Below are 27,435 nucleotides of genomic sequence, written 5' to 3' on the forward strand. Positions count from 1 at the left end.
AATTTTTTAGATACATATCCAAAAATGACTATAATACTTCAAACCAGAAATAGAGACAATATGAGCAAGATCTAAAAACAACTTGACATTTGTTCTGGACTGGGCCATGACACTAGGCACGGCACGGCCCAATGCTCGCCAAGCCCACGTCCAAACGACCGTGTCCAAACGACCACGAGGACACGTCAGGTGAACGACCGTCCGCCCGACGAACGTCTCCCCGGCCCCTTAAATACGTGTCGGACAACGAGCGGGTCCTCCTCATATGATCTCCATCCACTCATCGTCAACCCACGTCGCGGACACCTAAGTTGTGTCGGGCAGAGCCATAACGGCATCTCACTCACCACGTCACCCAACTCCCCTATATCGTCTCCTTAGGGATAGGGGCAGTTGGACCAGGGGGCAGACCTTGGTCTAGGTCTTAACGCTTCTTACGCGTCCCCTGGCAGCTCCTCCTTGGGCCTAGCTAATCCAGCCCATTAGGAGCCTTGGCCCAGCGCTGGGGGCTCAATATAAATACCCCTTTCATGGCAAAGGGGCAGGTATTCTAACTCACACTCTGATAACCTCATTCTGTACCTTTTCTGACTTAAGCATTGGAGCACCTTGCAGGTACACCCCCCTCTCATTTCATTCTCCGGCCCATTCACCAAGACCTTGGAAGGCCCTCCTGATCAGGTTAGATCAGTGGCGCCGTCTGTGGGAAATAGCTATCCCCATCTTCATCAAACGAGGATCAAAAGCTCATTTATTTCTGTCCTTCCAACATGGCCGGAGAACAACATAGCGATCACAGCCGTCCCCTCGACAACTACAATATGGACGACGGCCCGCCATCCCATGAAACGGGCGCTCGGGACGGTCATCCATCCACCCCGTCTCCAGAGCCCCAAAACAACGGGGATGCCTCTCACGCCCACAATTTAGGGGCAGAGACATTTCATCCCATTCCCGTTCCCGTTGAAGGAGACGCCGTAATGATTGCCATGGTGAATGCCCTCAATCAGGCCGGTTCTATGCTCCACCAGCAGCACGAACGAATCATGGCCCTCGAAGCCGAACGACAAGAAGCCCGGCCCCAGCCGGTGAGTAGGATACAACAACGTTCGGAGCCAACGAAGAAGCGGGGACGTCGCTCTCCAGAACCCCACGTCAGCAGGGCACGCGCCCGTCGTGACGGTGGTCGAGCGGGAACATCACCAAGGCGCGGACACAGCCCCGACAACAACGAACTGTCTCCCTTAAGGAGCGACGAGGAAGATTTGCATTGCCCCCTATCTCGGGCAATAATGGAAGCCCCGCTCCCCAAAGGCATGGAGAAACCACCAAATCTAGCTGTGTACGACGGGACTACAGATCCCGACGATCACGTCGACAACGTCAACGCGATGCTCGACTACCGCAATGATATAACCGGGCACCTCAAATGCCGACTGTTCTCAACGACCCTCAGGAAAGGGGCCATGGCTTGGTACAAAAGCTTGGCCCCTGAGTCCATTACGTCATGGAGAGTCATGAGGTCCATGTTCACCAGGCACTTTACAGCTTCCCGTCGTCACCCCAAGACTGAGGCGACCCTTGAAGCCATAGTGCAGAAGAAGAATGAAACACTGCGCTCATACATCGAGCGATTCAACCAGGAAGCTGTCGAGGTAGATACCACCGAGCACATGAAGAAGTATCTCCTCGAGAGAGGTCTCTTGCCCGGCAGTGAACTTAGCAGAGCCGTAGGGATCGAGCCTCCCCGCACCTTAAACGAGCTCCTGCATAAAGCCCAGGCCTACATCAGATACGAGGAAAAGCAGGTGGCACACAATGCCCGCAGCGGACGTAACGCTGGGGAAACCGAGCACTCAAAACGCGAGGACACGAGCATTTCCCGTCGCAACGGAGACAAACGAAGAGAAGAAAGACCTCGCGAGCTCCGGGAAGGAAGAGGCCCCGCGGGCAGATATAGCGAGTACACCTTACTGACAGCTCCTCGGGAGCGCATCCTCGCAGAATGTATCAACTCTGAATTTAAGCAGGGCAGGGTCAGGTTCCCAAAACCGTCTGCACCAAAGCCCCACACCGACAAATCAAAGTACTGCCGGTTCCACAGAAGTCACGGGCACGTGACCGAAGACTGCGTCCACCTGAAGGATGCGATAGAAATTTTAATCCAAGAGGGGCACCTGAAGCAATATACGAGGAAGAACGAAGCTCCCAGACACGACGAGCCAGAGAAGAAGAGACCCCGGGAAGACACACCCCCTGACAACTCTCCCTATCAAGTGGCCCTCTGCGTGTCACGACCGGAAGATTTCTTCCTCCCCGAACCATTGCCCGAGGACAAGATCACTGCACTCAGCCCCTGGGAAAACTTCCCTGCCACACTGGTGATATCAGGAGGAGGAACTAACGGGGAATCCGCGGCCCTCTCCGTCAAACGTAAGTTCGACGAACTCCTACTGACTGCCCCCGAGCAGAAAGCGACATTGACAAAATACCGGGGAAAATCCAACTCAATATCCTTCTTCCTGGAGGAACTCCCGGGCGGATCCCCGAACTCGGGCATCCCACTATTGATAAGGGCAAAGATGGCCCAATTCGACGTACGACGCATCCTGGTCGACCAAGGCAGCTCAGTGGATATCATGTACGTCCACCTCTTCAAGACTCTGAAGCTAGACAAGACCAACTTAGCCCCCTACGTCGGATCAGATCTCCAAGGATTCAACGGAGCAACAACCAGACCGTGGGGATATGTTGAGCTCCTCGTCACCTTCGGCGAACAAGAAACGGCCAGGGAAGTCAAAATCCAATTCCTGGTCGTAGACTGTCCGTCTCTCTACAATTGCATCTTTGGACGCCCGACACTGGCCGAACTCACCGCGGTCCCATCCACCGTCCACCTGAAGATGAAATACTACACCAAATTGGGACGTGTGGTCACCATCCATGGTGACATCGAAGCAGCCCGGCGATGCTACGACGCCGCAGTACAAGGACAGGCCGTAGTCAGCACGAAGAGCAACTGCGACAACAAAAAACTCAAGACCGAGGATCCTGCCCGAGGAGTCAACGCCATCGACCTCGACTGTCGCATCGGGCTGGACGAGACCGAAGAGGGGAGGTTCCCCAAGGAACGCTCTCTCGAACACCCGGTCCGACCAATCCCCGACGGGGAGTTCGAACTCATTCCTCTTGGGGACGATCCGGAAAGGACGGTGAAGATAGGTAAGGGACTACCCGAGGAAACAAGAGAAGAGCTAGTAGCATGCCTCAAAGAGAACTCCGACCTCTTCGCGTGGAATGCCGCAGAAATGCCCGGGCTGGACCCCGAGATCGCGTGTCATAAGCTAGCTTTAGACCGGGCAGCCAAGCCCATAGCACAGCGTAGACGCAAGCAATCGCCCGAAAAGGCAGAGGCTGCCGAGCGGGCTGTAAAAGACCTCTTAGAGGCAAATTTTATTTCTGAAGCCCAGTACACAACCTGGCTCTCTAATGTAGTCCTCGTTAAGAAAAATAATGGAAAATGGCGTATGTGTGTTGATTATACTGATCTTAATAGGGCTTGCCCGAAAGATGCTTTCCCCCTCCCTAATATAGACTTGCTCGTTGACAACTCTGCAGGTTTTAAACTCTTGTCCTTCATGGACGCATATAGTGGATACAACCGGATCCCTATGTCGCCCGCAGACAAGAAACACACAGCGTTCATGACCCCAACGGGCAATTACTATTACAACGTGATGCCGTTCGGGCTCAAGAACGCTGGCGCTACATACCAACGCATGATGAACAAAGTCTTCAAGGACGAAATAGGGGACATGCTCGAAGTGTACATGGACGACATGATCGTCAAATCACACGAGGAGATAACCCATGCTCGACACCTTGCGAAGGTATTCGAGCAGGCGAGACAGTGTAAAATGAGGTTCAACCCCGAAAAATGCACGTTCGGAGTCCGGGCAGGCAAGTTCCTCGGTTTCTATCTCACCGAAAGAGGGATCGAGGCCAACCCCGACAAATGCCGGGCATTCTCGGAATTTCCGACCCCGAAAACCAAAAAATCGATCCAGTCACTCAATGGAGTGCTCGCCTCACTCTCCCGTTTCATCGCCAAGTCCGCCCAGCACGCATTGCCATTCTTCAGACTCCTTCGCAAAGAGGCTACCTTCGACTGGACCGATGAATGCGAGCAAGCGCTACTCCATCTAAAGAAGGTTCTGTCCCAACCCCCGGTCTTATCACGGCCATCGGAAAAGGAAACCCTATACTTATACCTATCCGTGGCAACCGAGGCCGTCAGCGCCGTTCTAATAAGAGAAACCGACGAAGGACAAAAGCCCATCTATTTTACGAGTAAAGCACTCCAAGGTCCCGAGCTCCGATATCAGCAAATCGAAAAGGTCGCCCTGGCCCTCATCAACACAGCGAGGAGACTACGATATTACTTCCTCGCACACACGATAAAGGTGAGGACCGACCAGCCAATCAAACAGCTGCTCGGGCGCCCTGATATGGCCGGGAGGATGCTCAAGTGGTCACTAGAACTCTCCGAATTCGACATACAATACGAAAGTAGGAAAGCCTTGAAAGCTCAGGCACTGGCCGACTTCGTCGCGGAGATGACCCACTGCCCGACTCCAGCAGAAAGCGCCCACAAATGGACGATCTTCGTCGATGGCGCCTCTAGCACATCAGGCAGCGGGGCCGGGATCATCCTCGAAAATGAGGAAGGGATCCTGATAGAGGTATCATTGGCGCTAGCGTTCCCAACATCAAACAACCAAGCCGAATACGAAGCCTTCCTCGCAGGCCTGAGGTTAGCCGAGGACCTGGGAGCAAAAGAGGTAAAAATATCCACCGACTCCCAGCTCGTGGCCTCACAAGTGCGAGGAGAATACCAAACCAAGAACGACAACCTCCTCGAGTACTTGTCCCTCGTCAAAGAAAAACTTGATAGATTTGAAAAATGGGAAGTTCAACACATACCCCGCGAGCACAACACACGGGCAGACGTTCTCTCGAAACTAGCCAGCACGAGGAAAAAGGGTGGGAATAAATCAGTAATCCAAGAAATTCTCCCTCGGCCCAGCATCGACAAACTACCGCCTCCACTCGAGGTCAACGCTATTGGAGATGCCCGCTGTTGGATGACACCCATCTACAATTACCTCACACGAGACGAACTCCCGGCTGACCCGAAAGAGGCGACCACTGTCAAACGACGCGCATGCTCGTACGTACTCCTCGAAGGCAAACTCTACCGGAGAGGATTCTCCATCCCACTACTCAAATGCGTCGAGGAAGAGAAAGTCCCCGACATACTTGGAGAGATACACCGGGGAATTAACGCTCAACACCTCGGCGGACGATCGCTCGCACGAAAAGCCCTTCGAGCAGGCTACTACTGGCCGACCATGCAAAACGATTCGAAAGAGCACGTCAAAAGATGTGACAAATGCCAACGACATGCCGACATGCACCTCGCACCCCCGAACGACCTCAAATCACTGTCTTCCCCATGGCCCTTCGCGTGGTGGGGCATGGACATCCTCGGACCCTTCGTCACCGGATCATATCAGAATAAATACCTCATCGTCGGGGTGGATTACTTCACCAAATGGATCGAGGCGGAGGCACTGGCTAAAATAACCGCGCAGAACATTCTCCGGTTCTTCAAACGCAACATCCTCGCTCGGTTCGGTATACCCCAGGCACTTGTCACAGACAACGGGACACAATTCACGGACGGAGGATTCCAGGACTTCATCGCCAGCCTGGGCACCACACAGCATTTCACGTCTGTCGAGCATCCGCAGACGAACGGGCAAGCAGAGGCGGCCAATAGGGTAATCTTACGTGGCCTCAAACGCAGACTCGGTGAGGCAAAGAGGGCATGGGTCGAGGAGCTACATAGCGTGCTATGGGCCTACCGCACGACTCCACATTCTACCACCGGGGAAACCCCGTTCCGACTAACTTACGGCACCGAGGCAGTCATCCCGGTGGAGATACGGGCGCCAACGAGGAGGACGGAGGAGCCCCTAGACGAGGAAATGAACGATGAAACCCTTAGAGCCGAGCTCGACCTAGTCGAGGAGATACGTTCCGAAGCAGCTCTCAGGGAAACAACCCTCAAACAAAAAATAGCACTACGCCATGACGCGAAAGTCATAAAAAGAGAGTTCCAGGTCGGCACCCTGGTCCTCAGAAGAAACCAGAAAAACCCGAGAGAGGGCAAACTGGCGGCCAACTGGGAAGGCCCTTACCGCGTCCGCGACAAAACGAGCAACGGGGCCTATTACCTGGAAAACCTACAAGGAGAACAACTCGCTCGACCATGGAACGCAGAAAAACTTAGACAATATTACAGCTAAATACACCACGGGGAGACGTGGCAGGTACGACCACGCTCTTCGTCCCCAAAACCCCAGGGAGGAACCACGAGACCCGGGAACGATCCGGGGTCACATGACAAACACAACCCTCCCCGACGGTTGGGATCTTGACCAAGACTCAACGTCGAAGTACCAGGACTGGCAGGGCACCCAGCTCGCGATGGGAGGGCCCAAGCCTCGGGACCAGGGTTCGAACAACGGACCCGGGCCTCGATACCCACGGGCACAAAGCCCGACACTTCGTCGGTTCCCTAAACCGAGGAGATTATCAAAGTCGAGCAGAGTACGAATTCATACAAACAAGTATCAAACACAAACGAGCACAATGAATGATAACGTAAATATTCATGCATTAAAAACGATAAGAGCGGCCGAAGCCAAGTACGCCCGAAGGCCATATTACAACGCCCGAAGGCCAAATACATAAGGCACGCAGGCCATGATAACTAAAATCAAAGAAAAACAAATAAACTAAGACTCCGCTCGGAGCACCTCTTCATCCTCTTCTTCTTCTTCTCCCCCCAGCTCCTCCTCCGCTTCAAACGGGCAGATAATCTCACCGTCCCGGACGCAGCAGTTATAGGCCGACCCTACTGTCACCAACTCAGGGTTCAGAAGCCCGAGCTGCTCGACAGCATTGTCGAAACCCTCTTTGAAGCAGGCCACGAGATCTTGGTTGAGAGTCCGAATATGCCCTAGCAGCTCACCGCGCGAACCAAGGGCGTGTTCCTCCTCGGTCTCATCTGCCAGAGGACGGACCTTTCCCTCGAGAGACTCAACCTGAGCCCGTAGGCAAGCGTTGTCCTCGGTCAGCTTCTGATGGTCGACCACCTGCTCTTCCAAGCTCGCCTTAGCAGCCTTCAACTGGTCCCTCTCCTTTTCCACCTCCTCCAGCTTCTGGCTCAGCCCTTCCTGCAGCTGATGCTCTTCTTTGTAGTCCGACAGATCTTGAGATAGTCTTTCCTTCTCCGTCCGAACCTGCAAAAGGGCATCCTCCAGCGAGGCGGTGGAGACCGAAGTGTCGGTCAAAACCATGGCCGTCTCCATCACCCGGATGACAGCAGCAATATCCCTGGCCAGATCTTTCCTCCGGGCAGCAACATCCTGGTCCAGAATAGCCTTGGCCTCAGGCGCAGGCACAGCAATCGACTCCTCGGCCTTGAAGAACGACCGTTCCACATAGCAGGGAGGTAGAAGATAGCTGCCCGGTCCATGCGAACTTCCTGGAGACGACCTGGTAAGGGCCCCAGCCGGACGCTTCCGTTTATGGAGGGGAGAAGCCGCTGGCGACGGACTGCTATCAGGAATGTTGATCGGGTTAGATCGAGGAGGAGAGGAAGGAATCACGCTCGCCGCCTGCGAGGGACTAGCCCCGGCATCGCCAGCAGTCTCCAAGGGACGGGCCACAGTTTTCTTCTTCTTCTTGGGCACCCGGTCAGGAGCGCCGACCTGATGCGCTAGCTTCAGCACCCGATCACGAGCATTGGGCATGGCACCTGCAAATAAATTACACACCAACATTAGCGAGCGAAGTCATAAACAGAAATAAAAAGCTAAACAAAGTCTGCCTACTCAATAACGCCAGAGCTTCCTCCTCGGTATCACACTCGAGCAGAGCCTTCGTATTGATATAACGCGCCTCGGTGATTAGTTCCCCGGCCTCATCCAGGTAGGGCACGCCCTGTCGATTCGCCCAGAACCCCAAGCTGAAGCTCTGCACGTAATCGACCAGCTTCTTGTACGCGAGCCTATCCTCCTCGCCGAGCATCGCATACTTGACTCGGTAATGCGCCGTGGAGAGATCGAAATGATCACGCTGCCACCTCAGCGGTATCTTCGACATCAGCGTCTCCTCCCCATTGGGTGTCCGCTGATAGTAGTATAGAGAGTGAAGGGCAGCCCGGGTAATCGGCATCACCACGTACCACCGGTTTTTGAAATGGCGAACAGAATCCTCGTACGTCTTGAACAGACGCACGGGCTGCTTGAAAGAAACCCAACTGTGGCGACCACGGGAACCGGACCTCTGGAGATGGAAAACGTGGAAGAAGAGAGCCCGGGTGCAACCAATGCCGAGGAACTGGCAAACTAACTCGAATGCCCGCATAAATGCGAGAGCATTAGGATGTAGTTGGGACGGCGCCAGCCGGAGCCACTTGAAGACCGACATCTGGAAGGAGTTGAAGGGCAGTCTAATCCCCGCCTCACGGAAAGCAAATTCATACATGGTGAACTGCTTCCCCGGGAAATGATGGCAAATGCGGTCTTCTTCCTTGGGGGCGCAGCAATACCAGTTCGGTGGATCCTCCCGGCTTATGGTCTCGACCATAGCGTAAGCAATGACGGCCTCGTCACAGAAGTCTGATTCCTCCTCCAAGGGCTCGTCCGCAACCCATGAGAAGTCGACCTGCCCGGAAGAGGAGGCGTGTTCGGTACCATCTCGGACACTCCCATCCCCGACAGGGAGACGAGCGATTGTCGCGTCTTCGGTGGAGGACCCAGAATCTTCCCTCCTCGGTCGTAAGCGCCCGGTAGCACCTGAAACGCAGACAGAAAGAGTGAATTCGACGTCGTATCAAATCCACCCTTCCACCGCAGGTCAAGTGAAAGGGCGTAGCGGCGACGGACACTAACCGTGCTCAACTCGGTGACGCGCGCATTCTATGGAGACCGGGCATAAACTTCATACAGCCTATGCAAGTATTGCCCGGCATATGAAATTTATGCCCGGTACAGTATGATCCCAACCCTATTTTCTACCACCTAATATACACCTACAGTCCACTACACTGTTCCTAAGTTAAACCTAACCACATTTCTACAAAAATAGCATGCGTTTGACAGAAAACAACAAGGAAAAACAGTGGGTCACAGTGGAAAATCATACCTGTCATAGTTAAGTTGAAAGGGGTACGGTGGTGCCCGAGCAGAAGACGGTGGTTCAGATAGGAGGACGGGCGGAGACGGCGGTCCAGACGGTAGAGCGAGCAAACGAGGGAGAATGTGGAGAACTCCGGTGAACGTGTGAGCGAAAAAAGTGGAAATGAAGTTACTCAACCCCTTTTTTATAGGGCTTGGCACGTGGACCAACACGCTAGGTCATCATTGCCTAGCCTGCCTACGCCGTCTTTGCACACGAAACGAAGCGACCCCACTGATTCTGAGACACGTCTATCAAAGATAAGAAACTGAAACGACCCGAGCACCTATCCGTCTCCTCGACTCACCAAGACGCCACCTCCCCGCGTCATACCCACGTTTACCACAAGGAAGGTGCGGACCAACCGATCACCTCCATCCCCGACATTCCCGGAGAAAGGGTCGGTCATGAACAGGTCTGTTACGACCTCACCTGTCTAACGATGAAGCTTCCCCATCGCCTCGGGGAACCCTTAGTTGAAACATAAGTCATCTCTCTGGCTCAGAGACTCGACTTGGGGGGCTCCTGTTCTGGACTGGGCCATGACACTAGGCACGGCACGGCCCAATGCTCGCCAAGCCCACGTCCAAACGACCGTGTCCAAACGACCACGAGGACACGTCAGGTGAACGACCGTCCGCCCGACGAACGTCTCCCCGGCCCCTTAAATACGTGTCGGACAACGAGCGGGTCCTCCTCATATGATCTCCATCCACTCATCGTCAACCCACGTCGCGGACACCTAAGTTGTGTCGGGCAGAGCCATAACGGCATCTCACTCACCACGTCACCCAACTCCCCTATATCGTCTCCTTAGGGATAGGGGCAGTTGGACCAGGGGGCAGACCTTGGTCTAGGTCTTAACGCTTCTTACGCGTCCCCTGGCAGCTCCTCCTTGGGCCTAGCTAATCCAGCCCATTAGGAGCCTTGGCCCAGCGCTGGGGGCTCAATATAAATACCCCTTTCATGGCAAAGGGGCAGGTATTCTAACTCACACTCTGATAACCTCATTCTGTACCTTTTCTGACTTAAGCATTGGAGCACCTTGCAGGTACACCCCCCTCTCATTTCATTCTCCGGCCCATTCACCAAGACCTTGGAAGGCCCTCCTGATCAGGTTAGATCAACATTAAATTAAAACACTCAACATTACATAGAGAGTTGTTATCATAAAATTAACATTACATGTCATTATAAACAAGTAATTCAGGATGTTGCAACATATTCATAATATCGTCAACAGATCTTACAATCTTTACATCCACTTCAATCAGACCCTTTGATGCGTAACGGTAAAATATACTCCATGTGACATGTAAGTCTTCACTCGTCTTCAATTCAAAGTTGGTGAACTATTTCGTACCTCGAAAAATACAATCACAACGCTCGCGAAGCGCAAACACACGTTCGCGGGATGGACTTAACAGAGTCACCACCGAATTGTATTTATTCCCAAAGAGGGAAAGAGGAAATATCGATAAAACTCCTAAAAATAACGACAAAGAAATGGTCATCGTAATCAAATCAGGATTCGAGAGTCGATTACGCAAGGAAAATATATTAACACCCATCGCGTTCGTTGTACTCAACGGGAACCGTTTGGTTAGTTGTGCACGTTATTGTTAGATTTGAAATTCTAGGCTTCTCGAGTTATTAAAAGGTAAAAGAGTAGGATACAAAAATGTTTTTTATTAGGGTGCTTGACGAGACTTTGAATCTCGCTCCTACGTATCTTCCGATGCAATAGATTATTCAAGGCTATGTGGTTCTAAGTAAAAAGGTTTGTTTGTTGGTCGATTTTAGTGGAAGATACTTAGTTGCATTCGATAGAAAATATTGTTTTACCCAAAATAGGTGAGGAGCGGGCGTTTGCATCACATTGAATGAATTTCCACATATCAACATTCACGTGAAAAATGTCACTTATCTCAACTCAAATGGTCATGGACGGAGCAATGTTTTGGCATCGTTTCGAGACACAATATCTTACGTTTGTGAAAAAGTTTCAAGATCGCACGACAACGAGAGAAAAAGAAGTTTGATATGTTTAAAGTATTTTTGGATGATGAGAGAGTTCGGAAGGGCGAGAACTATATCTTGTTTTCCAACTCTCGGGAGCTCGTGGACTACACCTTATTCCCTTTTCATCTTATTTGTGAAAGAGTTTTGATATTTTTATATGTTTTAAAATTTTGATTGAGAAAAAATGCATTCGATGTAGTCGAGGTTTATTAAGCGTTGTGGATTTGATTTGAAGATGATGAGTGTTTGGATTGGCGAGAACTACATCTCAGATCCTAACTCTCAGGAGCTCGTGGACTATACATCGTTCCTTTCATCCATTTTATTGAAAAGTGTTAAATAGATGTTAAGTGTTTTTGAGTTTTTATTGGGAAAATGGCTTGACGTTTGCATTTGATTAACGATTGCAAAATGGTTTAACAAATGGTTTGAAAGTTTGAAAATGATTGAAGGTGAAAAGTTTGAGAAATTGAGAATGGTAAAAAATAGATTAAAAAGAAAGGTTTGAAATGGTTGGATCGAGTTTTTGTTTTTTTTTTCTTTTTGAAAAAATGTTTGATTTTACTCTTGTGTTAGAAACTAACTAAATAATAATGAATCAAGAAAAAGCTATAAAAAGTTATTACACATCATGGGAATGAGAGTACATTTTCTCAAACGGGGGTATGATAATAAAACGATTAAAGCAAACCCAATCAAACAAACGCGAACAAATAAGTGTACATGAACAATAAAGTTCTCATTGTAAGAAGGTCCAAGAGTAAGTCAAAAGATAGGAGATAATGACACATAAATATGCACAACACACGTTTATTGTAATTGAAATCGAAAGAAGTAAAGCACAAGTGGAACGTGCATGGATCAAGATCATGATGCGAGGTTGTGAATCGATGTCACATAACGCAAAGACGTGCAAGGCTACCGAAAATAGAGTTCAAGTTCAATTTAAACGTAACGACGTTGGACCATTATAGGCTATCATGGATCAAATGAATTGCTAACGTGAAACATATCATCGCAAAATGGAACGGAGTGAGAATGAACTCAAAACACTCAACAATGAAATTGTGATGTAAGGCTTAACGTAGACAATTGTAAAGCAAACAGTATTAAATCGGGATGAAGTAAACCTCATAATCAACATTTTAAAACAAATGTATAACAAAGAAATGCATGCAAAATCATAAGTAATGTTCTCAAAGTCGATTTATGCGTATCGATAACAAACGAAATGTCGTATGCAAGGGTCATAACGCGGCAAAATACAATTAATATATCGATAAAAACCAGGTAGCAAAACGGCATAACAACATATAATCGAGCATTGAATCCATAGTCCAACGTCACAAACCACCAAAGCAACGACACAAAGTATATTTCATCAATATGAATTTGTCGAATCCACAAATCTAAATCAATTACGCAATATAAAAATGAATTCTAATGCGCAAAGGCATCATGTAACTTAAAGTTACCGCATACAAATTATGACGTAATACAACCAATCGTTTAAAACACAACGTCGAAACGCAATCGAAAACCAACATGTGAACACAATGACATGTCATCAATATATCGAATGAAAAATTGGCAAAGTAACAACATATGTATTATGTTGAACCCACAGATTTATTCGATTTACTAGGCAATACAGTAAAATGAAAAATCATCAACCAAAATAACAATATTTACTTCAACAATTACAAAAATTCACCCCTACAATCCAACACACACAATATAAACGAATCGAAAAATAAAATCGGAATGCAGACTCAATCAGCACCACACATAAATTGTTTGAAATCGAAAGGTTACCGACCAAGTTGACTTTGAGAAAACGCTGTTGAGTCGGGAAAATGTTATGATTAGCAGCTGGGTCGTGTTACAGTGAATGTTTCAAAACGGAACTGAGTTGAATGTCCGTTGATGTCACGAATCGAAGTTGTGGTGCGAGCTGCTGAGTTGAAATGGTGAACCAATGTGATGTTGTCACGAAAACGAACCAGAGATGGGCTGAAAATGGTATTGTTGTGCGGAATTCTCGTTGGAAAAATAACTGAAACTGAGTCGGATTTGTGAAAGTGTTGATGAAACGTTGTTGCTACGTTGAAATCGTTGCGTTGTTTGTTGTTGAGGAATATGGCGGAAACTCACGATTTTGACAGAGCTCGAATAATTGTAGCACCAGCACGGTGTAACCGACATCAAAACATATACACAAACGAAACAAAGTCGAAAGTGAGCGGAGGGTCGTTGGATCCACGTGATGCTGCGTGAGGTAAAGTTGTTGAGATGAACTCTGTTATGCTGCTTGGAATGGTTGTCGGTGAAACGAAACACGACGGAGTATGAGGGCTATTGATGGCTGTCTGAAGGAGGTATTTTCATGGTTATTTATTGGATCAGTGAGGAGGGAAAGAAGAAGGACTCCTTGAGTTATGGGTACAATTGTTAAGAGGAAATAATGGTGGATTTGGTGGAGTTTCGAAGGTTCAATATGGAGGAAACCGATTCAGAGATGATGCGATCAAAATCGAAAGAGTGTGAGTGGTGGGAGATTTGAGTAGAAGGTGATTTTCAATTTGAAGCAAGATGTAGGTGGTTCCTTCGAGTGTAATGGACGTTGGCACGACGTTGATTGATTTGTGACGCAAAAGTGTTCGAAAAAATAAAATGAATGCACCACAACGAGTACGAAATAAATTTCTCGAAAATATAGAGATTTTGATCAAATTTTGAAGTAAAAAATGTCCAGTTGAAAAAACTCAGGCGGATGCGGATCAAAATGTGACCGAAAAGTGGTTGAAGAATAAAACGATCAGACCAGGTTAAATTATGTGAAACGTAAATTAATAAAACAAATGTCATGTCTGTAAGCTCGATTTTAAAATTTTTTGTCCATTAATTTGACACACATTTGAAAATTAATTCAATCGATCAATCTGTAAATTCAAAAATTTATTCTGATGCAAATGTATTTTTGTTTAGATATCAGATCAGTGAGAGGTGTATCATCGGTGATCCTAAATTAAAATGGCAACTTCATGCCATTAAAATAAACAAATGTGAGGTAGAAGATATGCATTCATTCTCTTATTATGGTCTATTTTGTAGAAAATATGAGATGATAAACATCATATTTATATAAGTTTTGGGTCACTTTGGACCTTAAAAACTTTATCTTATCATCAGGGAGTTTTTCGAAGATACATATCTTAATAAACTTTTTTTTTTTTTTTACGAAAAACCGTGTTTACAAATATGCACATCCATAAACTATCGGATTGTGTTTTAGGTTATGGAAGTCATATGGAGTGTGGAACAGATGATCATGTAAGATGGTGATATATTTATTTTTCCGCTTCATATTTTTGGCTTCATATTTTTGGAGATGCATTTTCAAAAATATCACTTAATGATTAAATAAATCAGCTCAATGAAAAATGCAAAGTAAATGAGATTCAAAGTTATTTTTGAAAAAAAATGAAATAATTGTTTGATTTGCAAATGGCGAACTACTTTAAAGTGCATTCTGAGATGTATATCTGAAAACACCTGAGCGTAAATTTAAAAAAAAAATCCCAAATAACTTTCTTCCTTAGAATATGAGATAGGAGGTTTTTTAACAAAGTTTTGTTGGCCCAACTAAAGGGAATTAAAGCTCCTAACATAAAGCAAAATTGAAACCGTATGAGAAAACCAGGGCAGTTGCATCTACCATTTAAGACATAAATGAAACTGTATAAATATACTTCCATTTCACAATCCCCGTCTACCAGAGAAGTTTTACCTCCACTTGGGAATCAGTTAAGCCATAGCTTGATCGAAAAGAGAATGAAGATACTCTATTTAAACTTTGTATAATATAATCAAACTTGAAAAGCTTATGAAAACAAACTGAAACAACTCATGAATACGTAACTATTTTTATAAAGGCTTAACGAATAATCATGATATAAGATATGCATAAATAACTCTTCCAAACTTACTAAGCATAATTGTTGTTGTCGTGCAACTGAGAAAACATGGTTTTGCACTATTGTTTGATACACAAATTATTCAGTAAAATAATATTCCCTGCCTAAATAAAGCATGTGAGAGAGGTATAATAAATGTTGGAAGCAAGCAGTATTTATATTAGCATTGGTCAAAACTCAGCAAAAAAATAGCACCAGACTCCTTATTGCATGACAATACCTATTGGGTGTTACGGAATCAATGGGCAAATAATGCCTTGTACTTTTCCAGGAACCTTGATTCAGAACGAAAGACCAAGAACCATTGCAATGCCAACAACGGCGCATGCCACCATTCTGCAATAGACATTGTGTTAAGAACTACCTTGGTACTATGCCACTGAGATCTAACCAGCTGGGAACACCAATATCATGCCAGACTGCAATTTATCCAACTCACAACTTATTAAATACTATTATTTTTTGTATACACTCATTTGTGTCTCCATCATGTACTTCTGTCGTACATTGAATTCTCTGTTGAGTGTGAAATGTTAAGATTAAATGCAGACCGCAACTACAGAAAAATACAAGATCAACTACTCCACTTGTCCACTTAATTCTGCTTCCTCATCCTCGGCATCCATTTCTTGTTCCACGCCTTTGACCTGTAAATGCAGCAAGTGGCATTGGACGAATGTTTCTCAATATAAATACAATTGAACAATTCTTATAAATTGGAAATCGGCCTATTAATGCTGCTTTAAAAAAATACTCAATAATCAATACAGCTTTCTCCATACTAGAAAGTACAAGCTATAAGATAGCATTTGTACGCACAATGACAAATAGACATGTTTAACTTATATTTGGCAACTTACATGCAATCAACCAATCATGTAAGACAACTGGAAAATTTAATTCAATGCACTACAATTAGCAAATTCTACAAGTTAATTAAGTGCTGTCATAGGAAAGGCAAAACTGCTTCATTGCGGAAGATAAGTTGAGAATTCCAATCAATTCCATTACCATAAATATAAGTGGAAACAGAAAATGGATCAGTTTCATCACAAAATGACATTGCCAATTTTTTTACCTCAGGTACATAATGCATCAGCATATTCTCAATGCCTGATTTCAGAGTCACCGAAGAACTTGGGCAGCCACTACACGCTCCTTGCATTTTAAGTTTGACTATCCCGGTATCTCTGGAGAAAACCACAATATAAAAATCAAGTAAAAAGGTCATTCTATAATTTATAACACTAGCATTGTCAACACCAATTTTGTCTTAGATGTTTACTCATTTAATTTTTGTTTATAGATTTTCATTTTACTTTATTTGCGTGTTGCTATCTGAGATGTGTAGTACCATCATTTATTCTTTAACACGTAGATCCCAGAATAAAAATAAAAAGTTCAGTGCAAAAAGCAAAGGAAGAATAAAACTTATTTTGTTAAGAGTGTGGATTATTCCTTGAGGATTAGTGCAGCTGCCATAAAACCAAAATAAAAAAAATAAAAAAGAGAGAAAAAACTTACGGGTCAAAACCACAATATACAATGTCCCCACCATCATCTTGTACAGCTGGTCGAATACGAGTCTCTAAGAGTTCCTTGATCATCGCAACTGTTTCAGAATCATCCTGTATGGAAACAAGTAAGGTTAGCATGCCATTTAGTTTTGGCATCTCAAAGGTGTCATAAGCTAGACAAATCTCATAATCCTTGCACTGTAAAAAAAATTTTAGACAAACCTATTGGGAAGTATTTAGACTTGAGAAGAGATACAAGAAAATGCAGCCGTTTTTTAATTGTGGCAAGGGTGGAGGGACGTAGTAAGTACTAAGTAGCAGAGGCTCCAGCCCCTCCTGACTTTAAAAAAAAGTTTTTACACCTAATATGACATAATATGATCTCTTTCACCCACTTGAGGCTCCAACCCCCCATTCACCAATCATCCATCCCACCATTCGAGCACTGTGTTTCCTTTCTTTCAATTATAGATCCTCTCAAATCTCAATCTCTTGTTTTATCTTCATTCAGTTTTTTATTTGTTAGGGGTAGTTAGTAAGGAACTAATACAATTAAGAGAGAATTGATATGTTATGTGATTTTGTTAGGATGAATTCAAGATATAAGAAGAAAGTATTATTAATGATAAAAAGAAACTATTACAGAGAATAAAATCCTTATAATCCCAGAGCAAAGCTCCTCAAAGGAAGAATAAATCCTCCCTTTGCCCAACCCTAAGATTCTATTGCAAAATGATACTGAATAATCCAGTATTTCCTTCTCACAAATCTCATATACTCCCTATCATGTGTAACTTCCCCCTCTCGTGTAACTTCCCCACTCTCTCTAACCAACTTGCCAACTCAGCACATCTCTCAAATTGGGCCTATTTCTTAATGGGTTCTATTAGATTTTGACAAGATAATTGCTAAAAAGTTTATGATAAATTTGTATTTTTTTTCCTTTTAGGTAAATTTTAGAACATTAGTGGATTAGTGGGTTATGTTAGTTACAAGGATTTAACCTCTAGAGCTCCTAGTTAGTACTCTTTTGATGTTCCTCGGCTCATTAACCGAGCTGCAAGCTTGTGAGAATTGATTTGTAATGCAATTAATGTTTGGACCATTATGATAATCATCTAATAAGTGATAATATGATTTGTTGGGTGAATTTTAATTTATAAAGCTAGCTAGCCATCCTATTTGTCCAATCCTGGTCGGACCCCTAAATTAAGGTCGGTTTGTTAGGAACTCAAGAATTAGATTTCACAAAAAGAGCAGTTTTATAAGAAATAGGAGAGAAATCTCTCCTCCAAGGGTTAATGATTTCAATACTCAATAATCATCCACTCTACATTGTAATCTCCTATTTATACAAATAATCCTATAACAACCTCAACTAACTAGCCAACTAACTTTAACAACTCTTAACTACTTTAACTATTCTAATTAACCACTATTCTACATCCAACCATCTTCTATCAATTCAAGTATCAACACATTCGCACAAATTTCTTATTTGAATGTGTAATATACAAGGACTCTAACCAACAAAAACATAAAATGAATAGAATACAAATTACAGCAGCAGAGATGAGCATGAACTGAAGCTCTTAATGCTCAATATAATTAAGCAAGATTATTACTATGCAATAAACATACCAGAAAGAATAACAAATTAAGGTAATCAAAAAATGATTTAACTAAGTTAAAATTAAAACACATCAAATCCTTAAATTGAGGAGAACTTACATCGTGAATTGCGGTGTCTTTGGATGCAGCAGCTTGAGAATCTAGAAAGAGAGGTTCACCGGAAGAGTAGAAATCCATAATAGAAGCAAAGATTTCCGGCTTAAGAAATTCCCAGGAAGCATCTTCGGATTTGGTAACGGTAACAAAATCAGATCCAAAGAAAACACGAGTAATTCCTGCAATAATTTTAAAAAACACAATCAGAAAACACATAAAATTGAAAGGAATGAAGAGAGGGAGAGAGGGAGTAGTACCGTCAATAGCGAAGAGTGATTTGGCGAGAGGAGAATTCAAGGCGGAACGAGCGTTAGGGAAATCTGCGCTTCCGATATCCATAACAGGCTTACCGGGATGAAACATGAGAGATTCTGGATTTGGAGTGGACTGCGTTTGAATAAACATACTCCTCTTTTGTCCTGTTTCAATGTGTAGAAATTCAATACTCGAAGAAGAGGAAAATCGGAGATGAAGAAGAAGAGAAACAAACCGGTGGTGGAAAACGGAGATGGAAATGGAGAGGTGGAGGAAGAGGAAGAGAAAGCATTGTTGTGGCGGTTGCGATGTTGAAACGACGGCGTTGCGGCGAGGTAGCGTGGACGAATAGTGATTAGGTTATTATTATTATTGGTTTCTGGTTTGAGAGAATTGAAGAGTTTTGATTGTAACCGTCTTCCCAATCGGAAAACACTAGTTCTCGCCATCGTTCTTCACGATTCGGGGTTTTCTGTTATCGTGTTCTGCTACAAAACCTCACGCTTCCTTCGTCAACCTCGAACGACGTCGTTTTAGTTCAAAAAATGACCAAATACATATGCATTCAAGTAAGCCTTTCTGTTTGGTTATTCTCCAAGTGTAAAAAAATCAACCACTAATATTTCTATCGGTTTGATTTGGAGATTTGATATAGTTTGGTTTTTAATATTTTTATAAAAGGATTAATCACTATGCACCGATACTAGTCATGACAACATAATTCATATCCGTGGGTATCCATCCGAATCCGCCCCGAAATTGATGGGAAAAATCCGTTTTGACTGAGTTTAGGTTTGGGTTTTGCCCGATTATAAAATATGGGGACGGGTCGGATAATGGGGACACTAGTTCCCACCCCGAATCCGCCACGTTTATTTTATTATGTACGTTATTATTATTTTTTTATAATTTAGAATATTAAATATCTGGTTAAAGTTTTGATATTTTAATTTAAATTTATTATTTAAAATATTTGAAATGTATGTATGAAATTTTTTTAGATTGTTTTATTTTATTATTTGTAATGTAATTTTATTTTGGGAAAAATAAATATTTCTATTAAAAAATTGATTTCATTAAATGAATGGTGGCGGGACGGGGATACTCAAACCCAACCCGAACCCGTTTGGGACCAGTTTGAGTTTTGATTCTCCATCCCCGTTTGGGTTTGGGGCAGGGAACGGGGATTGTTTTGGGATTCGGGTTTGGGTTTGGGGGAGGTAAAAACCGTCCCCGACCCGCCCCGTTGTCATGCCTAACTGTCAGTGTAAAAAGATTTATCATGTCGATTCATCACCATCACTCGTTTGCATTATTTTATAGGTTTTCAAAATAAAAGTCAAATTTATTTTAATATTCAACGCCTAAGATTAACTGACGGTGTAAAATCATTTTACACTGTCAATATATTTCAACTAAATCCTTTTATAATTTTATAAATTGAACCAAATCAAATCAATTGGTTTGATTTTTACTCATTTAGGTATGTTAGCTTTAAAGTTTAGAGTTGTTCGGTTTATATTGCTTTAATATTAATTAATTAAATTTTTGGTTTAATATATATTTAGTTTAATATATGTTTTAGTCTTATTTCATTTTTGTAGTTTTTATAAAACGATGGCAAGAGGCAAAACTAGGAATATAAGAGAAGTCACCCGAATTAAGGATGTGATCGATCAAAATCCTAAAGTCTAAGGATTTGCCAATTCCTACCATATGATTAGCATCCATGTTCCTATCACGGTTGATATACATCAACATAGCATCACTAAAACTATCTAGCAGAATTTTACAATTACAAATAATAGGATCTTCAGACCGAATTATGAACTTTTTAATCTCCAAACTAGACATGGCAACATAACCTGTACCCGCGGGTACTCATCCGAATTCTCCCCAAAGTTAACGGGGAAAACCCGTTTTGATTGAGTTTGGGTTCGGGTTTGGTTTTTCTCCGATTATAAACTATGGGGACGAGTCGAATAATGAGGAGACTAGTACCCACCTCGAACCCGCCTCGTTTATTTCATTATGTAGTTTTTTTTTGTTGATAATTTAGAATATTAAATACGTGGTTAATATTTTGATATTTGAATTTGAATTTATTATTTAAAATATTTGAAATGTATGTATGGAATTTTTTTAGATTGTTTTATTTTATTATTTGTAATGTAATTTCATTTTGGAAAAATAAATCTTTCTATTAAAAAAATTGATTTCACTAAATGAATGGTGGTGGGGCGGGGATACCCGAACCCGTTTGGGACAGGTTTAGGTTTTGATTCTCCATCCCCGTTTGGGTTTGGGGCGGGAAACAGAGATTGTTTGGGGATTCGGGTTTGAGTTTGGGGGAGGTAAAAACCGTCCCCGACCCGCCCCATTGTCATGCCTACTTCAAACTCTTAGCTAGATGAAAACTCCAACGGATAGCCATGATATCTTTTATACTAACGTTTGCATGGCTAGAAAGACGATTCATAGCAGTCAAAAAATATTTGTTGTTGGATCCTTAATAACACATTCCAACACAATCGAACCATCAGGAAACAGCCTGCGTCGGATTGCACAATCCAAGAATTCCCAATTTGCTGGTAGTTTCCAACAGAAAGAGCCATATTCGGACCTCTCCCAATCACACCATTAGTTTCCTGTATAGCATCCCATATCTCTTGGGCCACAAAAGAAGGGTCATGTTTACCTGCTTTGAAAATAACATTATTCCTCATCTGCCAAATCTTCCATAAGGCCATCATCATCACTTGGTCAACCATACAATCTTTGCTCGCAATAGACACTTCCAACCAATCCAGAGTGTCACAGTCATAAGGTATCTGAATAACTAGGGGGGAGGACTATTTTAGAGAAATCACATTGCATAAAAAGATTGAGGGAGTTCTCGGGGTACAAATGAAAAAGGACAAGAAACATCTAAAGAGACACTTTTTTTGCTCAAGTTGACCATGGTAAGTAGGATATCTTTAGCAAGTCTCTAGTTGAAATTCTTGATGTGAACATTAACCAAAACCTTCCAAAGATTCTTCCACTAATTTTCATTCACCCTAGAAGATGGTCCAGGTTTCCTGACACATCTCAGACACCTGATCATATGATACACAGTCTTAACAAAGTACTTTCCATTTTTCTCAAAATGCCACATCAGCTCGTCGAAAGGCAACCTACAGACAGGGGAATACTGAAAATGTGAGCAACCTCAAAATCATCAAAAGTAGTCTTTATTCCATTTTAGTTTCTTAACTAAAAAATGTTACAAATTTAGCCATTAACTTTCATTTTGTTACCCTATTTAGGTAATTACGTTAACTTATAGCAAAAAACGCTAAGTTCTGATGATGTGGTCATCTAGCTGGATATATTTATCTGACATGGCATTTTTGGTTATTTGCAATATACAACTATGAATGTGTTTATCTGATTAAGTTTAGTTTCAAAATTAATTAACCCTAGTTCATTGTTGAAGGAAAACAAAGAGAATACCAAGAAAGTACGAAGTGAGAGAGGCGAATAAACCCTAACTCTAGTTGAGGAAGACGAAAATCCGTGGTTTAAAGTTTGTGTATCTACGGTGTGAAGTGTGTATGTAGACAAAAATCCGTTTGCTAAAGTGTGAAGACGAAGAGGAGTCATAAATCCTAGAAATCGCAAAAGAGAAAGACGTTCGAAAAGAGACATTGTTCATTTCCATTCTTCAAAAGGTGCGTTTAAAACAATTATACTTTAAGATTTCTGCATTTTAACATTGTTATTGCATGCTAAAATTCGTAAATTTATGACTTCTTCCTATTCATAACTTATCATGTAGACATTACTTTACATAGAGAATGTATAATAGTTTTGAGGTTGTTATGCATCATGCTGGTGAGTTTAGTGAGTTTACGAAATTGGGTTATCAAGGGTTATATGAGGTTTAGAAATGTGACTAGATGAAAGCTTGACCTTTCCTAATCAACTGCGTTAACGATAAAGATAACTTAGAAAAGCCTTCAATAAAATTTCGATAAAATTAGCTTCACACTGTGCAGTCCAAATGAAAGCTTGGCCTTTCCAAGTCAACTGCGTTAACAACAAAGATAACTTAGAAAAGCCTTCAATAAAATTTCGATAATAACTTGCCAAACCAAGAAGACTACGAATCTTAGACACGGATTTCGGCGCTTCCCGTTGAGATATAGTTTCAATCTTAGAAGGATCAACTGAAATAACACCACTAGAGATCACATGGCCAAGGAAACTCACTTCCTTCAACCAAAACTCACACTTCGAAAGTTTAGCAAACAACTGCTTCTCTTTTAATACAGATAAAATAATCCTCAAATGCTCAGCATGATCCTCTTCACTCTTCGAATAGATCAAAATATCATTGATAAACACAACAACAAACTTATCGAGATATTTATGAAAAATCCGATTCATGTACTCCATAAATACACCAGGTGCATCATCACACCGAAAGGCATCATCGAATACTCATAGTGTCCATACCTTGTTCTAAAAGCAGTCTTTTGAATATCTTCAGCTTTCACACGGATCTGATGATACCCAGACCTCAAATCAATCTTGCTAAACACACAAGTACCAACCAACTAATCCATCAAATCATCAATCCTCGGAAGCGGATACTTATTCTTGATAGTAACCTTATTCAATTGTTTGTAATCCACACACAACCCCATAGTACCTTCTTTCTTCTTAACTAACAAGACAGGTGCACCCCACGGTGACACACTCGGACGAATAAAAGCAAATCCTCTAGTTGACTATTCAACTCTTTCAACTCAGATGGTGACATCCGATACGGAGCCATCGATACCAGACTAGTAATAGGAATCAAATCAATCGTGAACTCAACTTCATGTTCAGGCGGAAAATCGCTAACCTCATCAGGAAATACTTCAGGAAAATCACGAACAACTGTAAATTCACCCATTGTTCCATTTTCACTAAGCTACAAACTCTCCACCAACATAAACACTTCAGCACCATCTCGCACAGATTCATTCACTTGTTGAGTAGACAAGAATAAATCACCTTCCTTCTGTGGCTCAAGAAAAAGAACAACTTTTGCAAAATAATTGATATAGACATGGTTGGCCCTTAACCAGTCCATTCCCAAAATAACATTAAGTTGACTTAATGGAAGACTCACTAAATCAACTTCAAAATCTTTATCACAAATATTCAACGGACATTTCAAACAAACAGATGAAGTAGTCACTGAACCCATAACCGGAGTATCAATAACCATGCTTCCACACATAACAGATAATTCAAGATTCAATCTCATAGCACAATCCAAAGAAATAAAAGAATGTGCCACACCGGTATCAATAATAGCAATCAAAGGCATATTATTAATAAAGCATGTACCTCAAATCAATCTCTCATATGCAGAAGTATCAACACCGGACAATGCAAACATTTTCCCTTTGGCTTGCTCCTTCTTCGGCTTGTTGCACTTGGTACCAATGTGCCCTTGCTCACCACAGTTGTAGAAAGTCACATTCGAACCAACTTTGCAATCAAAAGATTTGTGACCTTGCTTGCCACACTTGAAACAAGTCACATCGCCTTTAGGACACTCAAGAGCATGATGTCCCTCAACGCCACATCTGAAGCACTTGACAGGAGTGTGAGATCCTCCCCCACTCGACTTCTTTTCATCACCAGCTTAACATCATATGACTTCCCTCGGAATTGTCATTTTCCCTTCTTATCATGCAAGGACTTGTAATGAGAAACACTCTCACGGTTGTCCTCATCAGAGATCATACTCTTGTTAACCAACTCAGAAAATCTAGTAATTTGTTGGTAACCCATTGCCTTCTTGATAATAAGTCTCAAGCCATTCACAAACTTAAGACACTTGGATATCTCAGCATTAGCAGTATTGTAATGGGGACAAATTTTGATTAACTCCTCAAACTTCGTAGCATACTCAGCTACGGTACCATTACCTTGCTTCAACTCAAGGAATTCAATTTCCTTCTTTCCACGGACATCTTCTGGAAAATACTTCTCCAGAAAAGCATCACGAAAAAGTGCCCAAGTCACTTCAATTCCATCCTCATCAAATCTCTGAACAGTGTTGCGCCACCAATCCTCAGCTTCTTTCTCAAGCATATGAGTGCCAAACTGCACCTTCTGCACATCTGAACAGTTCATAACTCGAAAGATTTTCTCAATCGCCTTCAACCACTCTTGAGCTTTGTTAGGTTCATGAGCTCCTTAATAAAGTTGGCGGATTGTTCCTCTAGAACTTCCCCAAAGCACGAAACTCATCAGCATCACGCTCCTGATCACCAACATTCATTTGCGGAATGGCACCAGCGAACAGGGTCAATGCCACCGCAAGAGCATCATCATTCCTTCCAGCAACCATCTTCCTGCTACACCAACCAAACAACCACAACAACAAGGATTGTTAAACAAACCGTATCGATTGTGTCATACATACAAATCAGATACAATGGAGTCAAACAAATTCATAACCTGGCCGAATGACCGACCGTGCCCTGATACCACTAATGTAACACCCCCCGAACTACTACTACTCAAATACAACATACAATTGCATAATTAGAGTAAATTAAAGCATGCATACACGATGGCATCATATTTACTTCTGCCAAAAACAACACATGTCATGGTCACATACAAGTAACACAGATTATAAATCAAAACCAAATAACCAACATGCAAACTCACACAACGGAATAACATCTCTCTTCATAAATGGTAAATAGTGATGATTCTCATAAATCATCAACCACAAAATATCATTTTAGGCTCTAAGGCCACTCAGCCTCAAAACCAACATATCCAAATAACAAGATAAAAGAGTACACAACAACATCTCTCAATATCAAAACAAATACAAATAATCCCATAAACCCAAGTGTTACATGACCAGAGCACTATAGACTACCTAGTCAAAACACAACAAGAACTAGCCTCCGAATCTAATCCTTGTGCGAAGCACCACTATCTTTGGTACTTGAGCGATGTTGCGATAGAACATCATTCCAACAGAAGGGTGAGAATTTGAATCATTATTGAAAAACATAATAATATGAAATGTATAACAAACATACATATATTATTAGAATTCGTCACGCTTCATACAAACATGCATCATATCATCTTATTAAAGAATCACATGTTTACCATCATACGACATGGCTCAACAATCCACAAGTATTCATTTATAAATACCAAATGATGTACAAAAGTCATATTTCACAACATATCGATTTCATGTACATATTATCATCCATCATCATTTATAAATCATCACCAAATATGTATACAACTTTCACATGATTTCGTAATGTATACAAGTCACCATTTCATCACATATATCACAAATATGCATATATATCACATCAACAACACATCAACAATTCATGTCAAATGGATCACCTAAAATTCACGTATACGCATATCTACCAAAATCATATCCACACAATCATATCACATAATCACACAAACAACAATTCACACCGACATGTGCGACTCAATGTGTGACTCAATGAGATATGCATGTGGATCCCATCCGTTATCATTTCCGGCTTGCCGGGCGTCTCTCAAATAGACTAGATAACCACCTCTAAAGCTCAATTCGGCCTTAAGCTTTCAAACCCCATTCGGTGTTAGGTTTGGGACAAGCAAATAATGCACGCGAGATTACCCAACATTGCCCTTTTCATAGACTCATGCTAGTGTAAGTGTGCAACAACAACAAGACTCGTGCAATTAAGATGATCGCAACCCCTTAACCATACATAAGCATACCACATCCAACATTTGCACAAGATACACCTAACATGACTTCAATCCCAAACAATACATCAAATAACATTCATCATCTCATCACACCACATTAACATAAAACGAACAAGCCAATTCATGTTATTCATCAAATTCACGTTATCACATACATAATTTCAAATATTATGTTTCTTCACAAAATCCATCTAAAACCATTCAATACATGTCAAACAATAGAAAATATGTCATTCACATTCACCACACATACAACATACATCCATATTAGGATTCTTTTGATAAAATATTAATATACTATTATCAAAATGAATATCATGTTATATATAATATTCTTAGCTTCACAACGGTCCAAACGACACCTCAAACGGAGTTACGGTTCAAAAGTTATTTAATTAACAAGTTTTTCAAAATGCTGTCAAAACCAGAAAATTTGTTGTTGTGAAAATGCTGTCAAAAACCAGAAAAACTGCTGTTGCAAAAATGCTATTGTCCAGCACGAATCATAAAACCACATTAATCCATCATTTTTCATGAAATAAATAGTTATACAACCTATATATATATATATATATATATATATATATATATATATATATATATATATATATATATATATATATATATATATATATATATATATATATATATATATATATATATATATATATATATATATATATATATATATATATATATATATATATATATATATATATATATATATATATATATATATATATATATATATATCATATAAAAACTATTAGGATCATAGAAACAAGATTCTAAGCTCCATTATTTTTCACCAAAATCCCAAATCA

At 42.3% G+C, this 27,435-nt stretch overlaps 2 protein-coding genes across 2 annotated transcripts; both read right to left on the reverse strand.

Annotated features, from left to right (window-relative positions):
* Window positions 1-6,791: 6,791 nt before the first annotated feature.
* Window positions 6,792-9,286, reverse strand: LOC127096497 (uncharacterized). The gene is made up of 4 exons (XM_051035058.1): window positions 9,280-9,286; window positions 7,965-8,930; window positions 6,953-7,888; window positions 6,792-6,838 (listed from the first exon to the last, which is right to left on the reverse strand). The coding sequence occupies exons 1-4, from the start codon at window positions 9,284-9,286 to the stop codon at window positions 6,792-6,794; spliced, it is 1,956 nt and encodes a 651-aa protein (XP_050891015.1).
* Window positions 9,287-15,279: 5,993 nt separating this feature from the next.
* LOC127091735 (nifU-like protein 4, mitochondrial) lies at window positions 15,280-19,403 on the reverse strand. The gene is made up of 6 exons (XM_051030427.1): window positions 19,047-19,403; window positions 18,814-18,975; window positions 18,560-18,735; window positions 16,836-16,939; window positions 16,390-16,501; window positions 15,280-15,958 (listed from the first exon to the last, which is right to left on the reverse strand). Exons 1-6 carry the CDS (start codon window positions 19,258-19,260, stop codon window positions 15,890-15,892), a joined length of 837 nt encoding a protein of 278 aa, XP_050886384.1. The 5' UTR covers window positions 19,261-19,403; the 3' UTR covers window positions 15,280-15,889.
* Between the last annotated feature and the right edge of the window lie 8,032 nt (window positions 19,404-27,435).

This window comes from Lathyrus oleraceus, chromosome 6 (genome assembly GCF_024323335.1).
Source record: "Lathyrus oleraceus cultivar Zhongwan6 chromosome 6, CAAS_Psat_ZW6_1.0, whole genome shotgun sequence".
Taxonomy (NCBI): Eukaryota; Viridiplantae; Streptophyta; class Magnoliopsida; order Fabales; family Fabaceae; genus Lathyrus; species Lathyrus oleraceus.

What these genes read in the sequence shown, in the direction of transcription:
- LOC127096497 (XM_051035058.1), bottom strand. An exon ending in GGAAGCTCTGGCGTTATTGA is followed by an intron (nt 7,889 to 7,964) that starts GTAGGCAGACTT and finishes ATTTATTTGCAG; the next exon opens with GTGCCATGCCCAATGCTCGT. An exon ending in TAACTGCTGCGTCCGGGACG is followed by an intron (nt 6,839 to 6,952) that starts GTGAGATTATCT and finishes CTTTGATTTTAG; the next exon opens with TTATCATGGCCTGCGTGCCT.
- LOC127091735 (XM_051030427.1), bottom strand. Translation starts at nt 19,260, where the DNA reads ATGGCGAGAACTAGTGTTTTCCGATTGGGAAGACGGTTACAATCAAAA. An exon ending in ATCTCCGTTTTCCACCACCG is followed by an intron (nt 18,976 to 19,046) that starts GTTTGTTTCTCT and finishes ACATTGAAACAG; the next exon opens with GACAAAAGAGGAGTATGTTT. An exon ending in TGATGCATTATGTACCTGAG is followed by an intron (nt 15,959 to 16,389) that starts GTAAAAAAATTG and finishes CTGCATTTACAG; the next exon opens with GTCAAAGGCGTGGAACAAGA.